Source organism: Pongo pygmaeus, chromosome 1 (genome assembly GCF_028885625.2).
Source record: "Pongo pygmaeus isolate AG05252 chromosome 1, NHGRI_mPonPyg2-v2.0_pri, whole genome shotgun sequence".
Taxonomy (NCBI): domain Eukaryota; kingdom Metazoa; phylum Chordata; class Mammalia; order Primates; family Hominidae; genus Pongo; species Pongo pygmaeus.
Genome location: NC_072373.2, coordinates 220,771,002 through 220,798,171, shown reverse-complemented (window position 1 = coordinate 220,798,171; position 27,170 = coordinate 220,771,002). Strand labels below are relative to the sequence as shown.

Genomic DNA, 27,170 nt, shown 5'->3' with positions numbered 1-27,170 from the left:
TACCAGCCTGGGCAACATAGTGAGACCTGGTCTCTACAAAAAATAGAAATTAGCCAGGTGCGCTGATGCAGGCTTGTGGTCCCAGCTACTTGGGAGGCTGAAGTGGGAGGATCACCTGAGCCCAGGAGGTGGAGGTTAGAGTGAGCCTTGGTCGTGCCACCGCACTCCAGCCTGGGCGGCAGAGCGAGGCCCTGCCTCTCAAAAAACTACAATAAAAACAAACCAAAATTGGGTTTGATGGTTTCACTTCATTGTTAACATAAAGGAAAAACAGTAACACGTGTCAGAACTATACTCCTGTCCATGGCAACAAGGCAGTTCCTGTTCCACTCGCTGAATGAGGTCGCGGGGCGTTCACTCATTGTAGTCTTTGTGACGCTATTGTTGGTGATAGAATGATAAAGTTGATGGTGGATTTTGCAAGACACACCTGAGGTACAGGTGCATGGAGTTCCTGATAATGTGTACTGCGTTACATGATCTGTAAATCGTGGGCTATGCATCCTCTACACCCGACTGGAACAGGCTTTGCACCTATGCGCACACGTGTTTCGCGGAGAGTGGTGCTCAGCGCTGTGCCAGGCGCTGAATCAGGCTCTGGGGTGCAGCAGTGACCTCGGTGGTCATGCCCCCGCCTCGCCCGGCCACCTCCGCAGAGCAAGCTGAGCAGGGGGCTGGCTGGAGGCCGACGGCGGAGTCCCCTCAACAGAGCGCCGCCAGGGGGCGCGCGAGGCAGGGCGGAGCTGCGTACTTTGTCCGCCCGCGCGGCCCGTCGCCCGCGCCGCGGCGGGAAAATCCGACCTGGCCGCGCACCACTGCCCCTTCCCGGCCCTCCTGCGTTTGCCCAGGGTCGGCCCGCAGTGATGGAGGAGGAGGCGGAGACAGAGGAGCAGCAGAGATTCTCTTACCAACAGGTACAGGAAAACGGGGGTCGGGCTGGGCTGTGGCAGGACGGCGTCGAGTTTCCGGACAGAAAAGTACCCGGAAGCCCCTGACGGCTTCTCATCGGCCCCCCAGCCCCTGGGCGCCCCCCGCGGCTGCGCATGCGTTGGCTCAACTGCCGCGGGTGGTGCTGGGAGGCGGTTTCCGCGGCAACGCGGCAGGACCCTGGCGTGCGCCGGCTGGGGAGGAAGCGGTTCTAGGGGAGCGTGCGGGCGCCGGGGTCCGGCGGCGAGAGGTCATCTTCTGGCTTTGCGATGAATTCTCGGTTTCCCCTTCTCAGATGGGGTTTTCGTGAAGGTACAACGTCGGCATTAGACACTTCAGGTGACGCCCGTAGCGTGGTGGGCGGTTCGGGCCGGAGCTCTGGAACGCTGGCCCTGGAGGCGTCGACCCCTCGTTACTGATGCAGGGACGCGGTGCGGACCAGTCAGGCCCAGAGCTCGTCCTTAGATGTGGGTTCGAATCTCCGCCCCGCCAACTCGTGATCGTACTGACTCGGCCCAAACGCAATTTTCTTCTCTGCAAAATCGTTATAAGAATAACCACCTGTCAGGGTAGCTGCGGGCATCCCATTCGTTCCTTTCATCAGCGGCGGGCATATGGGGCGTCAGAGGCTGAGAACGTTGCCGTGAAGAGGCGAAAAGCAAGACCCGGAGTGGCGACCTTAAAGAGGACGGACTGAAGAAACGCGGGAATGAGCTCCAGACGCGGGAGTTTCCTCTCTACAAAGTTACACTGCAGCAGCTGTCTACCCTGCCCCTTGTATTTTGAGAAGTTCAAACCTTAGGAAAAGTTGCAAGAACATGGTACAGAATGCCCAGATGCCCGTCACCTCGATTCACCACTAGTTAGCATTTTGCTCTGTTTGCTCCCATGCTTCCCCCCTCCCCGCTCCCCGCGATTGGAGAATTAATTGCAGATATTTTGACACTTCGCCTTTACATTTTAATTCTTTAGTACACATCTCCCAAAAACAAGGCATTGGCTGGGCGCGGTGGCTCATGCCTGTAATTCCAGCACTTTGGGAGGCCGAGGTGGGCAGATCACTTGAGGTCAGGAGTTCGAGACCAGACTGGCCAACATGGAAACCCCCTCTCTACTAAAAGTACAAAAATTAGCCGAGTGTGGTGTCAGGCGCCTGTAATCCCAGCTACTCGGGACGTTGAGGCAGGGAAATCGCTTGAACCCGGGAGGCGGAGGTTGCAGTGAGCCGAGATCGCACCATTTCACTCCAGCCTGGGCGACAGAGCGAGACTCCGCGAGACTCCATCTCAAAAAAAAAAAAAGGCATTCTCCTACTACATCATTTCAATAAATTGTCCCACTCAGGAAGTGGGACAATTAATTTTGATAAAAGTCTATGGAATGTGCATCGTCAAGTGCCCCCACTTGTCCTAAAGATGTTTAACTGTCTTTTTTCCTTCATCCAGCATTCAGTTAAGGATGGTGCATTGCATTTAGTCATCTTTGATCCTGCGTACCCTGGTTTTTTTGTTTTTGTTTTTTTTTAAATGGAGTTTCACTCTTGTCCAGGCTGGAGTGCACTGGCTCCATCTCGGCTCACTGCAACCTCCGCCTCCCGGATTCAGGAGATTCTCCTGCCTCAGCCTCCTGAGCAGCTGGGATTACAGGCGCCTGCCACCATGCCCAGCTAATTTTGTATGTTTAGTAGAGACGGATGTTTCACTATGTTGGCCAGGCTGGTTTTGAACTCCTGACCTCAAGTGATCTGCCCGCCTTGGCATCCCAAAGTGCTGGGATTACAGGTGTGAACCACTGTGTCCAGCCTGTTCTTAGTCCCTAGAACAGAGCCTGGTTCTCAGTAGACGAACAAATGCTTACTGATGAGATGAAGCTGCAAAGATGGTCTGAGAAATTTGCCCCTCAGCTGTGATTAGCTTGTAGAAGATTTCCCCCCATTCATATAACTAACTGTTCTTGGCACTTGGTAGGCTGCAGTGAACAAAATTGACAGGGTCCTGCCCTTGAGGAGTTTAGTGATGTAGCCTCTAAGTGCAGTGATACCCCCAGCCCAGCCAGGGGGAGGCGAGGGGGAGGAGGAAGGTCTGAGAAAAATTCCTGGAGCCAAGAGCATTCAGAAGAATTCATGTCCTGTACCCTGACCCCCACCCATACCTAAAAAAGTTGACTTTGAGCCGGGCAGAGTGATGTGGGCCTGTAGTCAGTCCCAGCTACTCAGGACGCTGAGGCAGGAGGTTCACTTGAGCCCAGGAGTTCGAGGCTGTAGTGTGCAGTGATCACACCTGTGATCTTTGTGCCTCCGAGGTTGATGGGTCTTTGGCTTCTCCTGCCAGAGGCCTCAGCTTACCTCGTCTTGTGAGGTCTAGAAATTCAGGAAGGTAGATGCCCTCCTCATCTGTCTGGCCTCTATCCTGAGGTCCTGGACTTGTGTTTTTGGCAGTTCCTCCTCCTCTTGCCTATGCATTGAACACTTGCTGGTAGATTTTATGCCCTCGTGGGTTCAGCTGTCATCATGTGCAGCTCAGCTGTGTCTTCGGCACCGAGGCAGAGTACCCACAGGTGGGCTCAACAGAACTCTGTCGACACGTGGCCGAGACCCTTGCTTAGCTTGTCTTGCAATTGAGGCTCATCATCCCCTCTCGGTAATTTTCTGCAAGGGGCGGAGAGATCTTTTTCAGTACTGAAAAGGGTTGCCAAGGAGCAGTGAGGGCCCCGTGGAGGTGGCCTCTTAACCCTCCAAATCGAGAGGGGTGGGTGTGCCCTCTTGAGCCTTTCCCGTGTTGTACTTTTGTCCTCTGTGACATGCAGGCCTGGGGCTGCCCAGGGGCTTGCAGCAGAGGGATGGGATCCTTCTGTATTGTTGATTAACGGCCTTAAGGGCAAAGTTCCCTGCCTGGTTTTTCATTGTTTCCCAAACACCTAGCATATGCCTTTACTCAGTCGGAGCTCTGCAGATAGTTTGGAATAAGTGAGTGAAACCACTCGGCCTTGGCAGGCACCAGTCTGACCTGTCTCCCCACTGACTTGCCATCTAATTTCTTGTCTTTACCTGACATAAATCATAATCATTAACAAGGAAGTAATGTTTCTACAAGTCACACTCCAGTGGGTCTCATTAACTTAGTACACTTGAAAAGCCACTCAGCCATTATGGAAAGCACCAAAGGGATTGGGCTGAGCAGACCCTCTCCTTGGTCTTAATTTTTTAAGGCGTGAAAAGCTCTTATTTGCAACCTTACCCATGAAATACTTTGATTTTTTTTCCCCAGAGGCTAAAGGCAGCAGTTCACTATACTGTGGGTTGTCTTTGCGAGGAAGTTGCATTGGACAAAGAGATGCAGTTCAGCAAACAGACCATCGCGGCCATTTCGGAGCTGACTTTCCGACAGTGTGGTATGAAGCTTCGGCCTCCCCAGCCATGTCTGTAAACCCCAAAGGTTGATTTCACCTGGGAGCAGTGCGTGGGTGGGAGCTGTGGCGAGTCTGACCAGCAGACCAAGAACATCATCATCATCATGCGTTATTCATGAAACACTTCTCTTGGCTGCGAGATGTGGATATTTTATGGGAAGAACTATTTTTTTCCTATTACACTAACATAGGGCATTAACGCCTTTATTTTATTGTTTTAAACTGCCCTGATGGCTGGAACATTAGACATTAAATTCTTTTTTTCAGTGCTTTATAACGTTTTTATATCACCCATGGTTTCTTTGACAGCTGAGCTTGTAGCATTGGTATTTGCTTGACTTCAGAGGGGAAATGAAAGACCTCACAAGCCTTAACTGTAGCAGAAGTTAAAGGATGGTTTCTAGAAACCAAAGGCGCAGTCACAGTTAACGGAAGACTTGCCATGAGGGCTGAAGGGCTCTGGGAAGGACAAGGAGATCGTCATGAATAAAAAGCTACAGGCTCTTATGGAATGGCGGGGCTGCTGGAAATGCCTCCTTTCACCTTTAAGAGGGTTTGTTGTATTAGTCAAGTCACTGTACTGGCTGTAGAAATCAAGGCTTCACTTTTTCTGCTTCTGAAATTAGATGGGAGGGTGCCTAAAGTGTGTATCTTTTTTTTCTCTTTCAGAAAATTTTGCCAAAGACCTTGAAATGTTTGCAAGGTGGGTAGAGAACTTGATTATCCGACACTGCGTCTGTGTAGCTCTTTGGGGCCTCTCCATCTGGTGGGTTATTTCAGGAGAGCTTTAGCTATTCAGTTTTCCGTGTGTTTTGTGGAGGCTTGTCTCTAATCATGGTTCTGCAAGAACATGACGCCTGCCTCAATCACGGTGATTCAGACTTATTTGAACATTTTTTGAAGTTTTCCAAGTATTTTTTTGTTAAAGAACCCAAGTTATTCAGTCCCAAGTTAAAAAGGTGTGAATACCATCTCCAGTACCCTGAATGGTGGTGCCTGTGTTAAAAACCATGTCTTCGGGTGGTTTGATTGCTCAGGGTTTGAGAACATGGTGCGTGGGGGTGGCCGCCCCTCTGCAGAGGGGGCTGCGGCGTGTCCGCGGTGGTAATTGCTCGCAGGTGTACACAGAATGGCAGGCAGGGGTTTTCATTTGCCGCATTTGTTCCTAGTAAGACGCACTCCTTGGAAAGTGGGTGACTTGCTTTCAGCTGCTAAAGCCTCAGCTTTTACAGGTGATTTATGCTCAGCTCTTCAATTAGTACCGCAGGTAATTGAAAACAATTGCACCAAATTGCTTTTATGAAGCAATTTGAATGACGAAGGCCTGAAAGGGCGAAAGCGTTCTAATTTGCTGCCACTTGGATTCGGTGCCAGCCTCTTCCACACCCCTTACTTTTCACCTTGTTCCCGTTAGCTCTTTGTTTCTCGGGTGCGTGTTTTGAATGAATTAAAGCAGTGGGTTCTCGGACGGCAAGCTCTCAATCTGTCCTATTCCTGTGGATATTCGTCCCTGAAAACCGCTTAGCATCTTCAGCTTGGCCAAAAGGGATAAGATAGTATGAAGGGACACCGATAGCTCGTGTGGCTTAGTCATTGCTGATTCAGGCAGTTACCTCCTATGTGTGGCCCTCCTCCCTGGTGAAAGATATTGATCACCTTTACTTGTTATTTCTTTGTTAGCTGTGGGGAAAAAAAAATGAAAAATTTAAATACTTAAAAATTATATATACACACATACATATATATTTATATTAGAGACACAGCGTCTTGGTATGTTGCCCAGGCTGGTCTTGAACTCCTGTGCTCAAGCAGTCCTGCTTTGGGCTCCCAAAGTCCTGGGATTACAGGTGTGAGCCACCATGCCCAGCCTGAAAATACTTCTGTAAAAATTCTATTTAAAAAATGAAATTAGAGCATGGTAACACATTAGGCTTTCAGATATTCTGTGTTTTTAAAAGTACGTAAAAGGTTGATTTTTTTTTTTTTTTTTTTTTTGAGACAGAGTCTCACTCTGTCGCCCAGGCTGGAGTGCAGTGGTGCAATCTTGGCTCACTGCAATCTCTGCCTCCTGGGTTCAAGTGATTCTCCTGCCTCAGCCTCCCGAGTAGCTGGGATTACAGGCATGCACCACCACATCTGGCTAATTTTTGTATTTTTAGTAGAGATGGGGTTTCACCATATTGGCCAGGCCGGTCTTGAACTCCTGACCTCAAGTGATCTGCCCGCCTTAGTCTCCCAAAGTGCTAGGATTACAGGCGTGAGCCACCATGCCTGGCAAACAGTTGATTTTCTTTTGCTGGGTACTGGTGGGGAAAGGGGTGAGTGCGTGCATATGTGTGTGTGACTTAGACCATAAGCTCCACAAGGAAGGGCGACATCTTTTATGTAAAAGTGTTTGTGGAGGCCGGGCGTGGTGGCTTACACCTGTAATCCTAGCACTTTGGGAGGCCGAGGCGGGTGGATCACCTGAGCTCAAGAGTTTGAGACCAGCCTGGGCAACAGGGTGAAACCCTGTCTCCTAAAATACAAAAAAAAAATTAGCTGGGCATGGCAGCGTGCGCCTGTAATCTCAGCTACTCAAGAGGTTGAGGCAGGAGAATTGCTTGAACCAGGGAGGTGGAGGTTGCAGTGAGTCGAGATCGTGCCCCTGCACTCCAGCCTGGGTGACAGAGTGAGACTCTGTCTCTTTAAAAAAAAAAAAAAAAAAAACAGTTTGTGGAAAGGCTGGCTCTGAGAACTGAGTGAGTCCAGAGTCCAGTGATGAGGCTCCAGGAGTCTGGGGTGCAGCCAGAGGCAGGGAAGCACCCCCTCTTCTTAGCACAACCCACAAGTACAGGTTTCCTTTGAAGACTCATCTTTTGTGTGAATTCCAGTTTGCTTTCATAAAAAAAGCATTGTTTTATCCCTGAATAAAATTGATATTCCTGGAAGGTCAGCTTTGGTTATTTTGTGGATTTGATTTGCCCCTGTCACACTTTGTCTACTCCCAAGACTATCATTACCCCAGTTTGAGAAAGATGGACTGTTTCAAGTCAACTATATGTTACATAGTCTCTGTAGGCTGGCCTGGGAACCTAGTTGAGTACTTGTAACATTGTTTCATTAGGACAAATTTGTTTTCTTGTTTCTTGTTTCTTTTCTTTCTTTTTTTTTCTTGAGACAAGATCTCTCTGTTACCCAGGCTGGAGTGTAGTGGCAGGATCATAGCTCACTGCAACCTAGAGCTCCTGGGCTCAAGTGACCCTCCCACCTTGGCCTCCCAGAGTGTTGGTATTACAGGCATGAGCTGAGCCACTGTGCCCGGCATCTTTTTTCTTTTTGGTGAGCTTGTTATGAGAAGTTTCTATGAGAATACACATTTAAATTCTTATTTCTTATTTCTTTTTTTTTGGAGCAAGAGGGAAACTTGAGAGCAGGGGCTGTTTTTTTGTGTTTTTTGTTGTTTCTTTTTGAGATGGAGTCTCGCTCTGTCGCCCAGGCTGGATTGCCATGGCGCGATCTCAGCTCACCGCAACCTCCGCCTCCTGGGTTCAAGTGATTCACCTGCCTCAGCCTCCCAAGTAGCTGGGATTACAGGCGCCTGCCACTACGCCCAGCTAATTTTTGTGTTTTTAGTAAAGACGGGGTTTCACCATGTTGGCCAGGTTGGTCTCAAACTCATGACCTCAGGTGATCCACCCGCCTCGGCCAGCCAAAGTGCTAGGATTACTGGCATGAGCCACTGTGCCTGGCCAAATTTTTTTTTTTTTTTTTTTTTTTTTTTGAGACAGAGTATCTCTCTGTCGTCCAGGCTGGAGAGCAGCAGCTCAATCTCGGCTCACTGCAGCTTCTGCCTTGCGGGTTCAAGTGATTCTCCTGCCTCAGCCTCCTGAGTAGCTGGGACTACAGGCAAATGCCACCACGCTAATTTTTGTGTTTTTAATAGAGATGGGGTTTCACCATGTTGGCAAGGCTGGTCTCGAGCTCCTGACCTCAGGTGATCCGCCTGCCTCGGCCTCCCAAAGTGCTGGGATTACAGGTGTGATCCACCATGCCTGGCCAGAGAATACACAATTAAATTCTAAATAATCAGTTCACTAGCAGACTTTGGAAAGCAACTGCCAATCTGAATTGTTTTTTTTTTTTTGTTTTTTTTTTGAGATGGAATCTCATTCTGTCACCCAGGCTGGAGTGCAGTGGTGTGATCTCGGCTCACTGCAGCCTCCATCTCCTGGGTTCAAGCGATTCTCCTGCCTCAGCCTCCCAAGTAGCTGGGATTACAGGTGCCCGCCACCATGCCTGGCTAATTTTTGTCTTTGTAGTAGAGACAGGGTTTCACTGTGTCGGCCAGTCTGGCCTCGAACTCCTGACCTCAAATGATCCACCCACCTTGGCCTCCCAAAGTCCTGGGATTACAGACATGAGCCGCCACACCTGGCCTGAGTTGTGAATTTCTTTATTTAGCTTTGAAATCTCTAGTCTCCTAGTATTGTTCACAATCAAACATTTTGAAGAAGATAGATATTCTATAGGAAATACATTCTGGAAACTTTTGGGAATCGTCTTTAAAGCCTGTGTTACAAAGTGTGTTATATGAAAAATTGCTTTTGATTTTTCCTAGCTAGAGTAATTTTCTGGAGTTGGAGGTTTGACTTAGGAGAGTCTGTGATATGCAGTGGCTGGCAGAGGATGCCCTGCCCCTCCATTGAGGGCCTTAGTGCAGAGATAGCAGATGCCAAGCTGAAGTGGTGGAGAGGACTGAGATTGTTGTTTCCTAAATGCTTTCTTGTAAACAGATAAGTTCACGCTGTAAACAGTTCGTTGTGCTTATTCCCTTTACTGTACTTTAAGAAGAATGTAAATACAGACAGAGCAGCCTGGTTTTGAGGTTGAGACTGGGCCACCCTGTCCATGCGTGCTTAACATTTCTCCACCCAGAACATCTGTGGACTGGCCTCATTCTTTGTGGCTGCTCTTATGTCACCTCTGTCTTTTTTCTCCCCTGTGTCCTGGTCCTTGCAGGTTGCTAATTAGAAAATTATCTCTTGAAGTGGGTATTAATCTCATGACAAGCAGATATTGTCAATCACGATGAGATGACACGTGATATTTGTCTATTTAGCAGAATGTGAAGGATTAATTTGGCCAAATGATGGCGAATAATTTCTGTGTTGAATTTATCTTTTAACTCAGCAGTTGTTCAGTGAGGACTCAACATGTGTGCTGGCCAGTTTGCTAGTTATTAAGGATGCAAAGATTCCTATTTATTCCTGCTTACAAAGTACCTGTGTATTTTGTGGGGAAGTTAGAAATGGAAGAAGGGTGTAATCAGAGTAATATATTATTGAATAGAGCTTATTATCTCAAATTACCTTTCCTAGCAAAGATAAAAGGACTAGAATGAGAATTTGAGTCCAACTTGTGAGCAAGAAGCAGACTCCAGTTTAAAGGGTGTTCTTTGTGGCCGGGCATGGTGGCTCACGCCTGTAATCCCAGCACTTTGGGAGGCAGCTGGATCATGAGGTGAGGAGTTCAAGACCAGCCTGGCCAAGATGGTGAAATCCTGTCTCTACTAAAAATACAAAAAAATTAGCGGAGCATGGTGGCGGGCGCCTGTAATCCCAGCTACACAGAAGGCTGAGGCAGAGAATTGCTTGAACCTGGGAGGCGGAGGTTGCAGTGAGCCAAGATCGTGCCACTGCACTCCAGTCTAGGCGACAGAACGAGACTCTGTCTCAAAGAAAAAGAAAAAAGAAGGATGTTCTTTGTTCTACCTGGGTTATGGCGGAGGGAATGCATTAACTACTTGTTGGGAATGGGGCCTTAGGAGGCGTCTGCATATGCTTTTTCCTGTAAGTTAGCCGTTGGAGAACATTAGGATCTTGACCTAAGTAAAGCCATCCTTTGTGGAGGTTCTCTTTGTTCTTCTGTTTAATGTCTATTGAGGCAGGTGCCCTCTGTATCGTGAGGTCCATTTTCTCTGCACTAGAGTTGTACACTGAGCTTCTTGATTTTTCTGTGGCCTTAGCTGTGACCAAGCAAGCCAGGTTTGGAAGGGCTGTAAGCCCCTAGCCTCCTGTCTGTGCTCTTATGCTTCAGGTACCCTTGGCCCTAAGCGGAGGTGGAGAGATGGGCCTCTGCATTCTCCATCTCTTTACTTAATTGGGGTCTTAGGAACTTCACTAATTTTTGTGTCACTTTTGCTTAATGCCCTTTATCTAAAAGGATGGGCTACTTAGAGATCCCTGCTAGTTTGAAGTCTGACCGTGAACTTCTGTGTTTCATCAAAACTTTAAATAATACCAAACATTTTGGTGACTTGCTTTTGCCCTTTCTGCAGACATGCGAAAAGAACCACAATTAACACTGAAGATGTGAAGCTCTTAGCCAGGAGGAGTAATTCACTGGTGAGAGATGAATTTCTTTCCTCACTCCCCTTTCCCATCGGAATACATTATTCCCAATCAATCACTCGAAGCCATGAAGTATTCCCCAGGGCACCTTGCATTAGAAACTAGAGGTGGCTGAACCATTCAGACCTGCCTGTAATTTACAGTCTTGCTTTCATTATGATGGATCTTGCTAAGCCAATTTGAAATTTTCTAATCAGCACTCTCTGGATTTTATAATTTGCCTTTTTTTGTAATACCTCAAAACTTTGGTCCCATGTTTCATTTACAATATGATGTCAGAGACTGCTCACAGGCTAATCTGTAGGGATAGTTTTGTTATTGTGTTCACAATTCTCCGAATGGGCCAGATATGGAAGGAGTTTCTGTATGGCTGGATAGGCAGGACGTTTTCCATATTTTCAAGTCTAGAAATCATTTGACCAAGCCTCCGTTGTTCAGGTGAAGACCCAGAGATACTCTGGTCATCCCAGGCTAGTGGCTTTGGCCAGTGGCAGAGCCAGGACAGCGGGGAGATTTCCTGACTGAGTGTAATGCTGGACATTAAAGCACTAGATGGCTCGGGTAGAATGTGGGCCCCACAAGAGCAGGGGCTTTTGTCTCTTTGTTCTCTCTCCATTTGTGTCGCCTGGAATGCACCTGTGTGCCTGGCACACAGGAGGGGCTCAATAAATAGTTGTTGAATGAATGAATTTGTATAGCAGTTTACAGGGGCTTTTCCAGATACTATTTTACATATATTATTTAATGCTCACAACTTTTTTTTTCTTTTTTTAAATTTTGGACATGCCGTCTCTCTATGTTGCCCAGGATGGTCTTGAACTCCTGGGCTCAAGCAGTCCTCCCCGCTTGGTTTCCCGATATGCCAGGATTACAGGCGTGTGCCACAACTTTTTTTTTTTTTTTTTTGACGGGGTCTCACTCTGTCACCCAGGGTGAGTGCAGTGGCGCATCATTGCTCACTGCAGTCCCCGTCTCCTGGGCTCCAGTGATACTTTCACCTTAGCCTCTCAAGTAGCTGGGACTACAGGTGCATGCCACCACACCCGGCTAATTTTTGTATGTTTTGTAGAGACGGGGTTTCACCTCATTGCCTGGGCTGGTCTCAAACTCCTGGGCTCAAATGATCTGCCTGCCCTGGCCTCCCAAAGTGCTGGGATTCCAGGCATGAGCCACTGCACCTGGCCACAGCTCTTAATAACACAACTTATTGGCTAGGTGTAGTGGCTCGTGCCAATAATCCCAGAACTTTGGGAGGCCAAGGCAGGAGGATTGCTTGAGCCCAGGAGTTTAAGACCAGCCTGGCCACATAGTGAGACCCCCATATCTACAAAAAATTTTTAAAAAAAGAAAAAAAAATTGAAGCTGCATTTAATTCTTAGAAATGTAACCCAGGCTTTGGCTTTTCTACCCAAATTCTTTGAGTCAGAGGTGGTTGTGGAGGGTTTAGTTTCATTTGTTTGTTTATTTAGGTTTATAAAATGGTTACAGCCAGATATAAATACAGATTTTTTTTTTATAGCTAAAATACATCACAGACAAAAGTGAAGAGATTGCTCAGATTAACCTAGAACGAAAAGCACAGAAGAAAAAGAAGTCAGAGGATGGAAGCAAAAATTCAAGGCAGCCAGCAGAGGCTGGAGTGGTGGAAAGTGAGAATTAAAGTCCCTCGCCGCTTGGAAAATGCAGCCTTCTACAGGTAGAGCCACCTAGAAATGCATATGGCTGCAAAGGAAACTTTGAAGGGTTAAATAGAGATTTAAAAAAATAAAATAAAAAGTCTGGGCTAGGGTGCTTTTTGTGCTGAATTCTCCACATTGTTAACTGCAAAAGCTAGTTTTAGAGAATGAGAAAGTCTTAAGCAAAATACTCCCAGGTCTCACTCCAGAACATAAAAATGGTGTGTGATGGAATGGTATATATTAGAAATTACATCTATTGTAATTAAAATTGTGTGAGCAATTAAACATGGTTGACTTTTTCAAGCAAAAATCAGTTCATCTTTTGATGTAATTTTCTAGGCTAAATGACAATCTCTGAAAGATGAATAAAGCTATATTTATTTAGCTTTTCTGGTTACTAATATTGTTTTTAAACACATGCCGCCTTTGATCACCAGGTAAAAGGGCATATGTTTGAGAATGGCCCTTTTTACTTTTTTTTTTTTTTTTTGAGACGGAGTCTTGCTCTGTTGCCCAGGCTGGAGTGCAGTGGCACGATCTCAGCTCACTGCAACCTCTGCCTCCTGGGTTCAAGCAATTCTCTGCCTCAGCCTCCGGAGTAGCTGGAATTACAGGCACCTGCCACCATGACTGGCTAATTTTTGTAGTTTTAGTAGAGACAGGGTTTCACCATCTTGGCCAGGCTGGTCTTGAACTCCTGACCTCGTGATCCACCCACCTCGGCCTCCCAAAGTGCTGGGATTACAGACGTGAGCCACTGCACCCAGCCTTTTTATTTTATTATTTATTATTTATTATTTTTTTGTGTGTGAGACAGAGTCTTGCTCTGTTGCCAGGAGTGCAATGGCGTGATCTCAGCTCACTGCAACCTCCGCCTCCTGGGTTCAAGCGATCTCCTGCCTCAGTTTCCCAAGTAGCTGGGACCACAGGCGTGCACCACTATGCCCAGCTAATTTGTGTGTGTTTGTGTTTTTTTTGAGACAGAGTCTTGCTCTGTCACCCAGGCTGGAGTTCAGTGGCGTGATCTCGGCTCACTGCAGCCTCTGCCTCCCGGGTTCAAGCGATTCTCATGCCTCAGCCTCCTGAGTAGCGGGGACTACTGGAGCATGCCACCCCACCTGGCTAATTTTTGTATTTTTAATAGAGACGGGGTTTCACCGCTCAATCTCCTTGACCTTGTGATCCACACACCTTGGCCTCCCAAAGTGCTAGGATTACAGGCCTGAGCCACTGCGCCCGGCTTTTACTTTTTTTTTTTTTTTTTTTTTGAGATGGAGTCTCACTGTGTTGCCCAGGCTGGAGTGCAGTGGCGTGCTCTTGGCTCGCTGTAACCTCTGCCTCCCAGGTTCAAGCAGTTCTCTGCCTCAGCCCCCTGAGTAGCTGGGATTACAGGCGCCCGCCACCACGCCCAGCTAATTTTTGTAGTAGAGACGGGGTTTCACCAACTTGGCCAGGCTGGTCTTGAACGCCTGACCTTGTGATCCACCCGCCTCGGCCTCTCAAAATACTGGGATTACAGGCATGAGCCACTGGGCCCAGCCCAGCCTTTACTCTTTAAAAGTGATTTTCTCTAGAAACACAGTGTCTGTGACTTTTTTTTTTTGGAGAGGGAGTCTTGCTCTGCCATCCATGCTGGGGTGCAGTGGTGTGATCTCAGCTCACTGCAACCTTCGCCTCCTGGGTTGAAGCGATTCTCCTGCCTCAGCCTCCTGAGTAGCTGGGATTACAGGCACGCGGCACCACGCCCAGCTAATTTTTGTATTTTTAGTAGAGACAGGGTTTCACCATCTTAGCCAGGCTGGACTTGAACTCCTGACCTCAGGCAATCCTCCTGCCTCGGCCTCCCAAAGTGTTGGGATTACAGGCATGAGCCACTGCACCTGGCCGTCTGTGACTTTTCTCTATTTTGTAATGAAGCTATGGTTCTGCTCAGGGAAGTTTTTCCTGAGGGGAAATCTGGGACTGCTAGATCAGAACACTTCGGCATGTCATCCTGTTTTCGTTTGTGAGAGAAAACGCTCCCAAGGGTGCCAGTCCTACTGTCCTCTCATGCCTTTGGATTTCTTAGAGGTCCAGACATGCCTTTCCCTTTACCCTTCGGCAGTATGGTGAAGAGAAAGGGCAAGGGTTTGTGGAGCCCTTTCTGTGTGCCAGGCACCCGCTGGGTACTCCGTGTATTACCCCACTGATCTCCACAACTTGATCGGCGTGGATCTGATTCTCCACCTTAATGAGCAAATGGAAATTTGATGAGGTTCACCAGCTGCCCAGGGTCACCCAGCCATAGTCAGGAGACAGTGTTCACATTTGGGGCCGCTCACTCTAGAATGGGTAGAGAAAACGGCATTCATTTGGAGTAGAATTTACACCATCTGTGCCCAAATATGATCAGCAAAAGACACCCCAAAGCCTGACTCTCAAAGGGAGGCGCTAAGCTATGGCCGTAGTAGGGCACCGAGTTCACACATCATGGTTTCGGGTCTGCAAATGGCTCAGCACTTGTTCTTATGTTAATTATAATATCTGTGTGTCATATCAGTGAATGAAAAGTGAATCATAAAGCCTTCCATCCTAGCATGTTCAGCCAAAGGCCCATATGTTAGCAGTTTCATTTTAGGATAAGCACTCTTTAAACTCCATATTGGCCAGGTGCAGTGGCTTGTGTCTGTAGTCCCAGCAACTTGGAAGGCTGAGGCAGGAGATTCACTTGAGTCTGGGAGTTTGAGACCAGCCTGGGCAGCACAGTGAGACCCATCTCTAAAAAAAATAAAAAATAGTTAGGCATGGTGATGCATGCCTGTAGACCCAGTTAGCTACTCAGGAGGCTGAGGCAGACGGTTGCTTGATCCCAGGAGTTCAAGGCTTTAGTGAGGTGATTGTGCTACTGCACTGCAGCCTGGGTGACAGAACAAGACCCCAACTCTAAAAAATAAAATAAATTCGGGTGGCTGAGGCAGGAGAATCGCTTGAACCCAGGAGGCAGAGGCTGCAGTGAGCCGAGATTGTGCCACCACACTCCAGCCTGTGTGACAGAGTGAGACTCAGTCTCAAAATAATAAAATAAATTAAAATAAAAGTAAAGTAAAATAAAATAAATAATAAAATAAAATAAAATCTCATCAAGAAGAGTTTAGGGAATAGATACTATAGACTTTCCAAAGGTTGAAAGATCTGGGTTTGCATCTTGGGTTTGCAGCCCTAGTAGCTGTATAACTTTCAGAGACTTTGTGCTTTTTTTTTTTTTCATTGAGACAGCATCTCACTCTGTCATCCAGACTGGAGTGCAGTGGCACAATCATGACTCACTGCAGCCTCAACCTCCCAGGCTAAAGCGATCCTCCTGCCTCAGCCTCCTGAGTAGCTGGGACTACAGGCATGCGCTACCATGCCCGGCTAATTTTTTGGGGTTTTTTTTTGTAGAGATAGGGTCTCAGAATGTTGCCCAGGCTGGTCTCAAACTCCTGGGCTGGAATCAAGTGATCCTCCTGCCTCAACCTCTGAAAGTGCTGAGATTATAGGCATGAGCCACTGCACCTGGCCTTTTCTTTTTTCTTTTCTTTTTTGAGATGGGCTCTTGCTCTGGACAGTGGCATAATCACAGCTCACTGCAGCCATGAATTCCTAGGCTGAAGCAATCCTCCTGCCTCAGCCTCCTAAGTACCCAAGACTGCAGGTGTGTGTTACCACACCTGGCTAAGTTTTCTTTTCTTTTTGAGACAAGGTCTCACTCTGCCGCCCATGCTGGAGTACAGGGGCTCAATCTTGACTCACTGCAGCCTCTACCTCCCATGCTCAGGTGATCCTCCTACCTCAGCCCCCCAAGTAGCTGGGGCCACGGGTGTGTGCCACCATGTCCAGCTAGTTTTTGTATTTTTTTTTTTTTTTTTTTGTAGAGGTGAGGTTTTGCATGTTGCCCAGGCTAGTCTTGAACTCCTAGGCTCAAGTGATCCTCCTGCCTCAGCCTCCCAAAGTGCTGGGATTATAGGCATGAGTCACTGCACCCGGCCCTTTTTTTTTTTTTGAGATGGGCTCTTGCTGTGTCACCCAGGCTGCAGTACAGTGGCATAATCACAGCTCACTGCAGCCACAAATTCCTGGGTTCAAGCAATCCTCCTGCCTCAGCCTCCCAAGTGCCCGAGACTGTAGGTGTGTGTTGCCACACCTGGCTAAATTTTTTCTTTTTTTTTTTTTTGTCATAAAGTCTCACTCTGTCACCCATGCTGTAGTGCAGTGACGCAATCTTGGCTCACTGCAGCCTTGACCTCCCATGCTCAGGTGATCCTCCTACCTCAGCCCCCTAAGTAGCTGGGACCACAGGTATGTGCCTCCACGTCCAGCTAATTTCTGTAGAGATGGAGTTTTGCCATGTTGCCCAGGCTGGTCTTGAACTCCTGGGCTCAAGCGAATCTCTCGCCTCAGCCTCCCAAGTAGTCAGGACTGCAGGTGTGCATTGCCATGCCTGGCTAAATTTTTTTTTTTTTTTTGGTAGAGATGGGGTCTTGCTATGTTGCCCAGTCTGGTCTTGAACTCCTGGGCTTAAGTGATCCTCTTGTCTCCACCTCCTAAAGTTTGTCACCTTCTTGAAACAGTCATTATCAGTTCTCATGAAGCCTTCCCCAATCTGCAGCACATTCCCCTTTGCACACTTCTTATCGCATGAAAAATGTCCTTGTCTTTTATTTGTGTCTATGTATCCTATTTCTTTTAGGCTGCAACACCTCTGTCAGGGTGTGGGTGGCGTGGGTCCCTTGTAGTATTGCAAGTTCCATACTGGGTGCTCAGAATGTTTAATGAGCTCATCGAATAAAATTGGCACACTAGACTAACGATATAGGAAGCTGGTGAGGCCGGGTGTGGTGGTCTCACGCCTGTAATCCCAGCACTTTGGGAGGCTGAGATGGGTGGATCACTTGAGTTCTGAAGTTTGAGACCAGCCTGGCCAACATGGTGAAATCTCTACTAAAAATACAAAAATTAGCTGGGCGTGGTGGCTCGTGCCTGTAATCCCAGCTATTCGAGAGGCTGAGATAGGAGAATCCTTTGAACCTGGGAGGCAGAAGTTGCAGTGAGCCGAAGTTGTGCCACTGCACTCCAGCCTGGGTGACAGAGCAAGACTCCGTCTCAAAAACAAAAAGAAGCTGGCTGAACTGCTGTGAATGTCTCATCTGCAAATATAACTCAAAATTTTTAGTGTCATTTGTGGGAATTATTTTGGTACAGAAATAAAAGACGGGCTGGGCGCAGTGGCTCACGCCTGTAATCCCAGCACTTTGGGAGGCCGAGGCGGGCGGATCACGAGGTCAGGAGATCAAGACCATCTTGGCTAACACAGTGAAACCCCGTCTCTACTAAAAATACAAAAAATCAGCCGGGCGTGGTGGTGGGCGCCTGTAGTCCCAGCTACTCAGGAGGCTGAGGCAGGAGAATGGCGTGAACCCGGCAGGCGGAGCTTGCAGTGAGCGGAGATCGAGCCACTGCACTCCAGCCTGGGCGACAGAGCGAGACTCCATCTCAAAAAAAACAAAAACAAAACAAACCAAAAGAAATAAAATATGAAGCAACATACGATGTATAAGCCTCTGGCCAGCAGGCCATACTGATCTTACCTAGGATTTTAACATAAGCAAAAAGACTGTGACAAATTCAAGATTGAGATTTCCCTGCTGAAGGTGTAAACCAGGACTTTGGAAAACTGAAAACAAATATGTTCACTTCTAGAAAGTGCCATCAGTTTTGGGTTGCATTACTTCAATTTATAGCCTTGGCTTGGATGCTGGTTGTCTATAGCAGGTTTGGGTGGATGTTTCAGATTTTAATCAGTGTCCAGTTGGGCAAAGGGGTCTGTGCATTTGTCTGTGTGATTCAGCAATGAGGGCCTGTGAGGAAGAACCAGCAGGTGGCACAGAGAGGGACTCCATGGTCTGCACTCTCAGCAGTGGTGCCAGCCTCAGGAGGAGAGAGAGCCCTGGGAGCTGGCCAAGGGCAGGGCTGGGCACTGCTTCCCAAACTGACTGTGCCCTGCAGTAACAGCACGTCTCACACCCGACACACACAATGCGAATCATTATTTATCCTTACTACGGGTGATGCACACTAACTTTAATTTCATTCGAAAGGAAAGTACTGGCCTATGACCCACAAGTGGGTGGTCAGGAGCAGGTTAGAAAACACTGGACCAGGCCGGGCGCGGTGGCTCACGCCTGTAATCCCAGCACTTTGGGAGGCCAAGGTGGGCAGATCACAAGGTCAGGAGATAGATACCAGCCTGGCTAACATGGTGAAACTCTGTCTCTACTAAAAATACAAAAAATTAGCTGGGCATGGTGGCCAGCACCTGTAGTCCCAGGTACTTGGGAGGCTAAGGCAGGAGAATCGCTTGAACCTGGGAGGTGGAGATTGCAGTGAGCCAAGATCACGCCACTGTACTCCAGCATGGGTGACAGAGTGAGACTGCATTCAAAAACAAAAAGAAAACACTGGTCCAGGCTGGGGGCAGTGGCTCACACCTGTAATCCCAGCACTTTGGGAGGCCGAATCGGGTGGATCACCTGAGGTCGGGAGTTCGAGACCAGCATGACCAACATGGAGAAACTCCATCCCTACTAAAAATACAGAATTAGCCAGGCATGGTGGCACATTCCTGTAATCCCAGCTACTCAGGAGGCTGAGGCAGGAGAATCACTTGAACCCGGGAGGCGGAGGTTGCGGTGAGCTGAGATCACAGCATTGCACTCCAGCCTGGGCAACAAGAGCAAGACTCCATCTCAAAAAAAAGAAAACACTGGACCATCAAGAGTTTGAGACCAGCCTGGCCAACATGGTGAAACCCCGTCCCTCCTAAAAATACAAAAATTAGCCAGGCATGGTGGCGGGTGCCTGTAATCCCAGCTACTCGGGAGGCTGAGGCAGGAGAATCACTTGAACCCACGAGGCGGAGGTTGCAGTGAGTTGAGCGCGCCATTGCACCCCAGCCTGGGTGGGCCAGAGCCCGGCTGCCCCAGGGCCAGCAGTGCCTGGGCGCTTGTTGGAAATGCAGCTCTCAACTCCTCCCTGCCCCAGTGCATTAGGACCTGCCTGCAAAGCGATCTGTCTGCACTTCAGTTTGAGAAGGCCTGGCCTAGAGGACGGTGGGTCTGGCCTGCTGGGTTGAGAGGCAGTACTGGGAGCGATTCTTGGGGCCTCCCTGCCGACAATTGGGTGAAACCAGCGGATACGATCATAGCATCTCTGAGCCCCCATTGCCTCCTTGTTTCTCTGCCCATAGTGGAAGAATGTCTCTGAAATTACTGGATGAGTTTCAGTCATACTGTCACATGGGCACAATTTCACATTCAAGTTCCTTATCCTAGGCTAATTTTATATTATGTTAAATCACTTGTTTTTGTTCTCACGGCTTCCTGCCTGCTATAGGCATAATTACGAGGAAGCAGAACTTCTCTAGAAGCAAGCGCACATGCGTTCCAAAATAAGAGCAAATTCGCTCTAAAGACAGGAAAAGACCTGAAGCTTTAATTAAGGAGTTAGATCCAACCCCAGAGCGCTTTTGTGGGCACTGATTGCTCCAGCTTCTGCGTCACTGCGTGAGGGAAGAGGATCCAGGCGTTAGACATGTATAGACACAAAAAACAGCTGGAGATTGGGCTTAAAATACCCACCAAACTCCAAAGAAGAGACCCAAGTCCCCAAAACATTGATTTCAGGGCTGCCAGCAGGGTGGGAGAGAAGCTCCAGTCAGCCCACAAGATGCCGTTGCCCCCCGGCCTCCTGCTGCTGCTGCTCTCCGGGGCCACGGCCACCGCTGCCCTGCCTCTGGAGGGCGGCCCCACCGGCCCAGACAGCGAGGTGAGTACAGTCCCGACGTGGCCACACGCTAGCCCACTCTGTCTCTTGTTGGCTTTTTGGCCTGCATGGTGAGTGTGTGTGTGTGTGTGCACGTGTGTTGCAGTTCACAGCTTGGACAGGACACAGGGCTGAACTTTGTAGTGTTCTTGGCTGGCCCGAGATACTGGGATGCTGCATTCAGACCACTGATCCTCAGTTACACGTCCCAACCCATGAAGCCTGCTGGAAACCTGTGCAGCTCAAGGAGGGCCCTCCATCGGGTGTCTGGGAAAGGGGAAGGGAGTGTACCTGTCTACGGCAGGGCAGGCGTGGAGCTGCGACAGCCCTTCCAGAGCCTTCAGTTATACATAGCACAGGTTCCCACTGGCTCAGAGTAATTGGCATCATTACATTTTCCGTTGTGAGAATTTGTAACTTCATGAGGTGATTGATCTTTTTTCCATTTTGAGAAAGTTCCAAGAAAGAGTATATGAAGTTGAGCATTAAAAATGGATTTTTCTTTAAAATTATAAGATGAGTTTCAGGCAGGCCATTTATCAGCAGATTACTCCCAGAAGCTTTCTAAGGAATTTGAAAAACCGGAATATAACGTTTCAGTCCCATCGTCTCAGAAAGCAACTTGTGAACATCCAGGAGTGTGGCCAAAGGTGGGAGAATGAGTAAATTAGCCCGATCCAACTCCGGGCTTCTCAGCTGCCAGTCACTGGGGGTAAAGTGGCAGATTTCCTGACCTCCTCTAATTAAGGACCTTAGCAAAGAGTGTGGAGCAAAACCACCAGGTTTTTTCCCTTGACTTAAAATGACCAACTTTTCCTTTTTTCTAATTAGAGCAATTTCTTTAAGGTATTCTCTTCATTTTCTCATCCTCATCCTTTAAATGGAAATGAGGCTTATTGCTATGGAGCATCTTTTCATTTTAATATTTTCATTCTCTTTTCTCCAGGGTAGTCTTTCAGATCATCTTTTTTTTTTTTTTTTAAAGTAAGGAGGAGATTGCATATCTTTGAATGCTTGCTGCCTGAGCCAGATTGCTGAGTTTTCTTTCCTTTGCCATCTGCTTCTCTTTAAAAGCATATGCAGGAAGCGGCAGGAATAAGGAAAAGCAGCCTCCTGACTTTCCTCGCTTGGTGGTTTGAGTGGACCTCCCAGGCCAGTGCTGGGCCCCTCATAGGAGAGGAAGCCCGGGAGGTGGCCAGGCGGCAGGAAGGCGCACCCCCCCGGCAATCCGCGCGCCGGGACAGAATGCCCTGCAGGAACTTCTTCTGGAAGACCTTCTCCTCCTGCAAATAAAACTTCACCCATGATTACTCACGCAAGTGTAATGACAGACCTGAATAAAATGTATTAAGCAGCAGTGATCTTTCCTCTTCTCCTTCCCAAGTCGTTTGAAAAGTGTTTGTTATTTACATTCTAGTAATGCCCAATACTGATGTGTCTTGAGTAATTTGGAACCCAAAATGAAGATCTTTGATAAAGATTTTTTTGTGGTTTGACTGGACTGTGCTGAGTGCGGGCACTGGGCTTTTCTTCTGATGTTCATTATGGTGCTGGGAAGCTCTGTCTTTGATTTAAAATAAAATAGCTAAAGGCTACATAATTAAGAGTTCAGAATAACATCTTATTTCAGTTTATGAATTGATATGAATTGTCTAATTTAAAAAATATTTCCCTCACATTAAAAGCAAATTTTTAACATCAGGCTCGAAGAGCAAAATGATTATTCCTCATGTTTTAGCTGAAATTAATTTTAAAACATATTAAACAGAAAACATGCTGACATGCCTGTGAAACTTACACTCGAACTTGCTGTTATGTACCAGTTTTAATTAGTAGCTTAATGGGTTGCAATTCTTTTCATGGATTATAGCTTCAGATTTGCTTTGGGAGGAATGAAGTCTACCCACATAATCTTTTTTTTTTTTTTTTTTTGAGACAGAGTCTAGCTGTCACCCAGGCTGGAGTGCTATGGCGTGGTCTCAGCTCACTGCAACTTCTGCCTCCCAGGTTCATGTGATTCTCCTGTTTTTTTTTTTTTAGATGGAGTTTCGCTTTTGTTGCCCAGGCTGGAGTGCTATGGCGTGGTCTCAGCTCACTGCAACTTCCGCCTCCGATGTTCAAGTGACTCTCCTGCCTCAGCCTCCCAAATAGCTGGGACTACAGGCACACACCACCACACCTGGCTAATTTTTGTATTTTTAGTAGAGACGGGGTTTCTCCATGTTGGTCAGGCTGGTCTCGAACTCCTGACTTCAGGTGATCCACCTGCCTTGGCCTCAGAAAGTGCTGGGATTACCAGTGTGAGCCACTGCGCCCGGCCATGAAGGTTTTTAGATGCTAAACTTTATTGGAAAAACCAGCAAAGGCTGGCTGGAGGACATGGGAATATTCTCTTCTCTGGACACCAGGGGAGCGGACTCCCTGAGAATGGCTGCTGACCGTTCCGTTGTTTTCTGCCGAGCTGAGTTCATATTCATAATTACTAGCTGAACAAAGTATAATGTGATGGAAGAGACTTAATAGCATCCACGTTTCCAAACACAGCAGCTTTAGGAGACCAGGAATTGGTCAGTGCACTGGTGGAAGATGCCTGCCTGAAAGGCCAGCTAACCTTCCAGAACTTTGTTTTTTTTAAGATTTTTCTAGAAAGAAGCCATGCTTATTGTTTTTGTTTTTAAATTGGGGTCGGCAGGGCGTGGTGGCTCATGCCTGTAATCCCAACACTGTGGGAGGTCGAGGCAGGCAGATCGCTTGAGGCCGGGAGTCTGAGACCAGCCTGGCCAACATGATGAAATCCCGTCTCAACTAAAAATACAAAAATTACCCAGGCGTGATGTTGCACGCCTGTAATCCCAGCTACTTGGGAGGCTGAGGCACGAGAATCACTTGATCCTGGGAGGTGGAGGTTATAGTGAGCCGAGGTCATGCCACTGTACTCCAGCCTGGGTGACAGAACGAGATTCTGTCTCAAAAATAATAGTAAAATAAGATAAAATAGAGGCTGGGCGTGGCAGCTCACACCTGTAATCCCAGCACCTTGGGAGGCTGAGGTGGGTGGATCACCTGAGGTCAGGTGTTCAAGATGAGCCTGATCAACGTGGTGAAACCCTGTCTCTACTAAAAACACAAAAAATTAGCCGGGTGTGGTGGCACATATCTGTAATCCCAGCTACTCGGGAGGCTGAGGCAGGAGAATCGCCTTAACCCAGGAGGCAGAGGTTGCAGTGAGCCAAGATTGTGCCACTGCACTCCAGCCTGGGCGACAGTGAGACTCCGTCTCAAAAAATAAAATAAATTGGGGTCATCCATACAGACTTTAAGATTGGGGATTTTACCTTTTAACTAAGTAGTTTTCTGTAGGATAATGAGGCTCTACTAGTGCTACTGCCAGGAGATTCAAGTCTAAGCCTACCTTAGTTCAGGGGACTTAATACAACATTAACTGGCGTCAGCTGCATGTTAGACCAGATGAATATGCTTGTGATTAATAAATCAGGGTAAAAATGGTAATTTCCCACCATCTGGTTTTTGGTGGACTTTTCTGTAGTTCAGTAGAGTCAGGTGTGTAGATTCGGGTAATCAGGCCCTGGGCAACTTCAAGTTCATTCTCTTGTTATTTCATCCAGGATTTGGCACCAGAACAGCTCCTTAACTGCTGAGGAGGAATGAAGGATGACAGGCACTCACAGTTTTCCTACTTCAGGGCTGACAGCAAAGGATTCCAGGCTTTAGGAAACTCAGACTGGGAAGCTCAGGGGAGATACTTACCTTGATTTAAGCAGAACCTGTTGAAGGGCAGCCCATCTTTTTTTTTTTTTTTTTTTTTTTTTTTTGAGACAGAGTCTCCCTCTGCAGTGGAGTGATCTCAGCTCACTGTAAGCTCTGCCTCCTGGGCTCACATCATTCTTCTGTCTCAGCATCCCGAGTAGCTGGGACTACAGGTGCCCACCACCACACCCAGCTAATTTTTTCTATTTTTTTATAGAGATGGGGTTTCACTGTGTTAGCCAGGATGGTCTTGCTCTCCTGACCTTGTGATCCACCCACCTCAGCCTCCCAAAGTGCTGGGATTACAGGTATGAGCCACCGCGCCTGGCCAGGGGCAACCCATTTTAAAAACAGTAGCGTCTTCCGTAGAGAGATAGGTTTCATTTGGAATGTATTAGGCTGTTCTTGTGCTGCTATAAAGAAATACCTGGCCAGGCGTGGTGGCTCACGCCTGTAATCCCAGCACTTTGGGAGGCCGAAGCAGGCGGATCACAAGGTCAGGATTTCCAGACCAGCCTGACCAAAATGGTGAAACCCCGTCTCTACTTTAAAAAAAAAAAAAAAAAAAAAAAAAGCATGGCACCAGCCATCTGCTCAGTTTCTGGTGAGGCCTCAGGAAGCTTCCAATCATTACAGAAAGCCAAGTAGGGCCCAGTGTATCACACAGTGAGAGCAAGAGCAAGAGAGAGACGGGCTGAGTAAGGGGATGCCACACACTTTTTTTTTTTTGTTTTTTGAGAGGGAGTTTCGCTCTTGTTGCCTAGGCTGGAGTGCAATGGCAATCTTGGCTCACTGCAACCTCCACCTCCCGGGTTCAAGCAATTCTTCTGCCTTAGCCTCCCGAGTAGCTGGGATTACAGCTACAGGCATGAGCCACTGTGGTACCACCCCTGGGCTATTTGTAACTTCTTATAATGCTAGTAAAAATAGTAATTTCTCTTTCCCATTTTGCATTTGTAATTAAAAAAACGTATTTGTCTTATTAAAATAATCAGTCTGGAGGAAAGGCTAGAATTTTGGGGGTGATAGTTGTTTTTTTGAGATGGAGTCTCACTTGTCGCCAAGGCTGGAGTGCAGTGGCACAATCTTGGCTCACTGCAAGCTCTGCCTCCCGGGTTCACACCATTCTCCTGCCTGAGCCTCCCGAGTAGCTGGGACTACAGGCGCCCACCACCACGCCCGGCTGAATTTTTTGTATTTTTAGTAGAGATAGGGTTTCACCATTTTATCCAGGATGGTCTCGATCTCCTGACCCCGTGATCTGCCCGTCTCAGCCTCCCAAAATGCTGGGATTACAGGCGTGAGCCACCGCGCCCAGCCTGGGGGTGATAGTTCTTATAACATGATACTGAAAAACACAGCCGGGCGCGGTAGCTCATGCCTGTAATCCCAGCACTTTGGGAGGCTGAGGACAGTGGATCACATGAGGTCAGAAGTTTGAGACCAGCCTGGCCAACATGGAGAAACCCCATCCCTACTAAAAATACAAAAATTAGCTGGGGGTGGTGGCACACCCCTGTAATCCCAGCTATTTGGGAGGTTGAGGCAGGAGAATCCCTTGAACCTGGGAGGCGGAGGTTGCAGTGAGCTGAGATTGAGCCACTGCACTCCAGCCTGGGCAACAGAGCGAGATTGTCTCAAAAAAAAAAAAAAAAGCAAAAAGAAAAGAAAAAGAGCGAAGAAAATCCAGTCTATGCATTAACCTGTTGGTTCATTTCCTTGTAACCTTGTAATTGCACGAGTGTTGTCTGATATCATTTGAGCAAGTTGCCAACTCTAAGGTTCTGCAACCTGAAAATGCAGTGCAGCTCCTGGGGAGGGCGTCTGTACCCCTGGCTGGAGGCTCTCAAACAGAATGGACACCCTCACTGTCAGAGCTGTTGGGAGGACTCAGGCAGTGGATGGGGGTTCAGACTAGATCATGTCCAAGGTCCTTAAAAACCACAAGGTGTGTAAGATGCAGTAAGATGGCTGCAAGTAAGATGCAGCCAAAATGATTTAAGGCAAAACTCCACAAACAAAATAGACAAAAACCATCAAGGTGAAACAGAAAAAAAAAAAAAAGCTTGAACAGGTAATTAGGAAATTCAACAACTAAATAATCTGGTTATTAAAGACACATTAATAATTCTTGTAATTGATGCAGGTTTTCTTTTTTCTACAGACTACTATTATTTTATTCTTGTCTCTCTGGAAAATGAAAAATCCATTAGTTTTTCTCTTTTGCTTTTACCCAGAAATTAAAGGTTGGTAAGTGGTAATTAGCATAGCTCCTGTCAAAGCCAATTGCCTCATGAGGACCGACATTTGACTTAAGTTGAAAGAATGGAATATGGCTAATGTAAAGTTCGTTAGTTCCAGCTGCTTTCTTTGACATTCTTTTCTCCTACCACGAGAACAGGCATGCCCTGCTCTCTCTTGCTCCTATTTTTAGACGTATTGCTGCGCTCCTATGTGTCTATTCTACAAGGCTGGAGGCACAGTGGTTATAGGGAAGGTAAATGGTAATGGGACAATATGTTTGTGACCACGTTCATTACACATCTGGGACAGAGTTCGCAGATTAAGGTCTTTGCCCTACTGACTCTTTGATAGAGGACTCCAGCACCCCATCTGTCTGCCCCTGAGAAACAAGAGAACCACTCTCCACTGTCTACTATATGTTAGGTACTAGGATTTTTCTCATTATAGCACTTCATTCCTTTCTTGGGGGGGATTGGATTATTTATTTTGGGACAGGGCCTCACTCTGCCACCCAGGATGGAGTGCAGTGGCACGATCACAGCTCATTGCAGCCTCGAACTCCTGGGCTCAAGTGATCCTTCTGCCTCAGCCTCCTGAGTATCTAGGATTACAGGCATGTGCCACTACACCTGGCTAATTTTTATTTTTTAAATTTTTGTAGAGATGGGGTCTTGCTATGTTCCCCAGGTTGGTCGGTCATGTGGTACTTCATTTAGGCCAGGCATGGTGGCTCACCACCTATAATCCCAGCACTTTGGGAGGCCAAGGCAGGTGGATCACTTGAGGTCAGGAGTTTGAGACCAACATGGTGAAACCCTGTGTCTACTAAAAATACAAACAAACTTAGCCGGGTGTGGTGGCAGGCACCCGTAATCCCAGCTACTCTGGAGGCTGAGGCAAGAGAATTGCTTGA

The 27,170-nt window shown here is 47.6% G+C and overlaps 2 protein-coding genes across 5 annotated transcripts; both read left to right on the top strand.

The window, feature by feature from the left end:
- The first annotated feature begins 236 nt into the window (after window positions 1–236).
- CENPS (centromere protein S) lies at window positions 237–21,452 on the top strand. 4 transcript variants are annotated; one of them, XM_054440050.1, is made up of 6 exons: window positions 237–914; window positions 4,194–4,317; window positions 5,005–5,038; window positions 10,655–10,721; window positions 12,247–12,423; window positions 21,320–21,452. In XM_054440050.1, the coding sequence occupies exons 1-5, from the start codon at window positions 864–866 to the stop codon at window positions 12,385–12,387; spliced, it is 417 nt and encodes a 138-aa protein (XP_054296025.1). In that variant the 5' UTR covers window positions 237–863; the 3' UTR covers window positions 12,388–12,423; window positions 21,320–21,452. The 4 variants fall into 4 exon arrangements, with proteins under 4 accessions (XP_054296025.1, XP_054296036.1, XP_054296016.1 ...); XM_054440061.1 differs by lacking the exon at window positions 21,320–21,452 and adding an exon at window positions 20,107–20,242; XM_054440041.2 differs by lacking the exon at window positions 21,320–21,452 and having other exon boundaries at window positions 12,247–12,790.
- Window positions 19,835–21,602, top strand: CORT (cortistatin). Its single transcript, XM_054440033.2, is given in 4 exon segments — window positions 19,835–20,026; window positions 20,028–20,112; window positions 20,115–20,248; window positions 21,320–21,602. Coding segments are annotated over 4 exon segments (450 nt in total). The 5' UTR covers window positions 19,835–20,014; the 3' UTR covers window positions 21,539–21,602.
- Window positions 21,603–27,170: the final 5,568 nt, after the last annotated feature.

Excerpts from the sequence above, each read along its gene's own strand:
- CENPS (XM_054440050.1), top strand. The coding sequence starts at position 864 with ATGGAGGAGGAGGCGGAGACAGAGGAGCAGCAGAGATTCTCTTACCAA. Across the intron at positions 5,039-10,654 it reads GACCTTGAAATGTTTGCAAG|ACATGCGAAAAGAACCACAA; the intron begins GTGGGTAGAGAA and ends CCCTTTCTGCAG. Across the intron at positions 10,722-12,246 it reads CCAGGAGGAGTAATTCACTG|CTAAAATACATCACAGACAA; the intron begins GTGAGAGATGAA and ends TTTTTTTTATAG.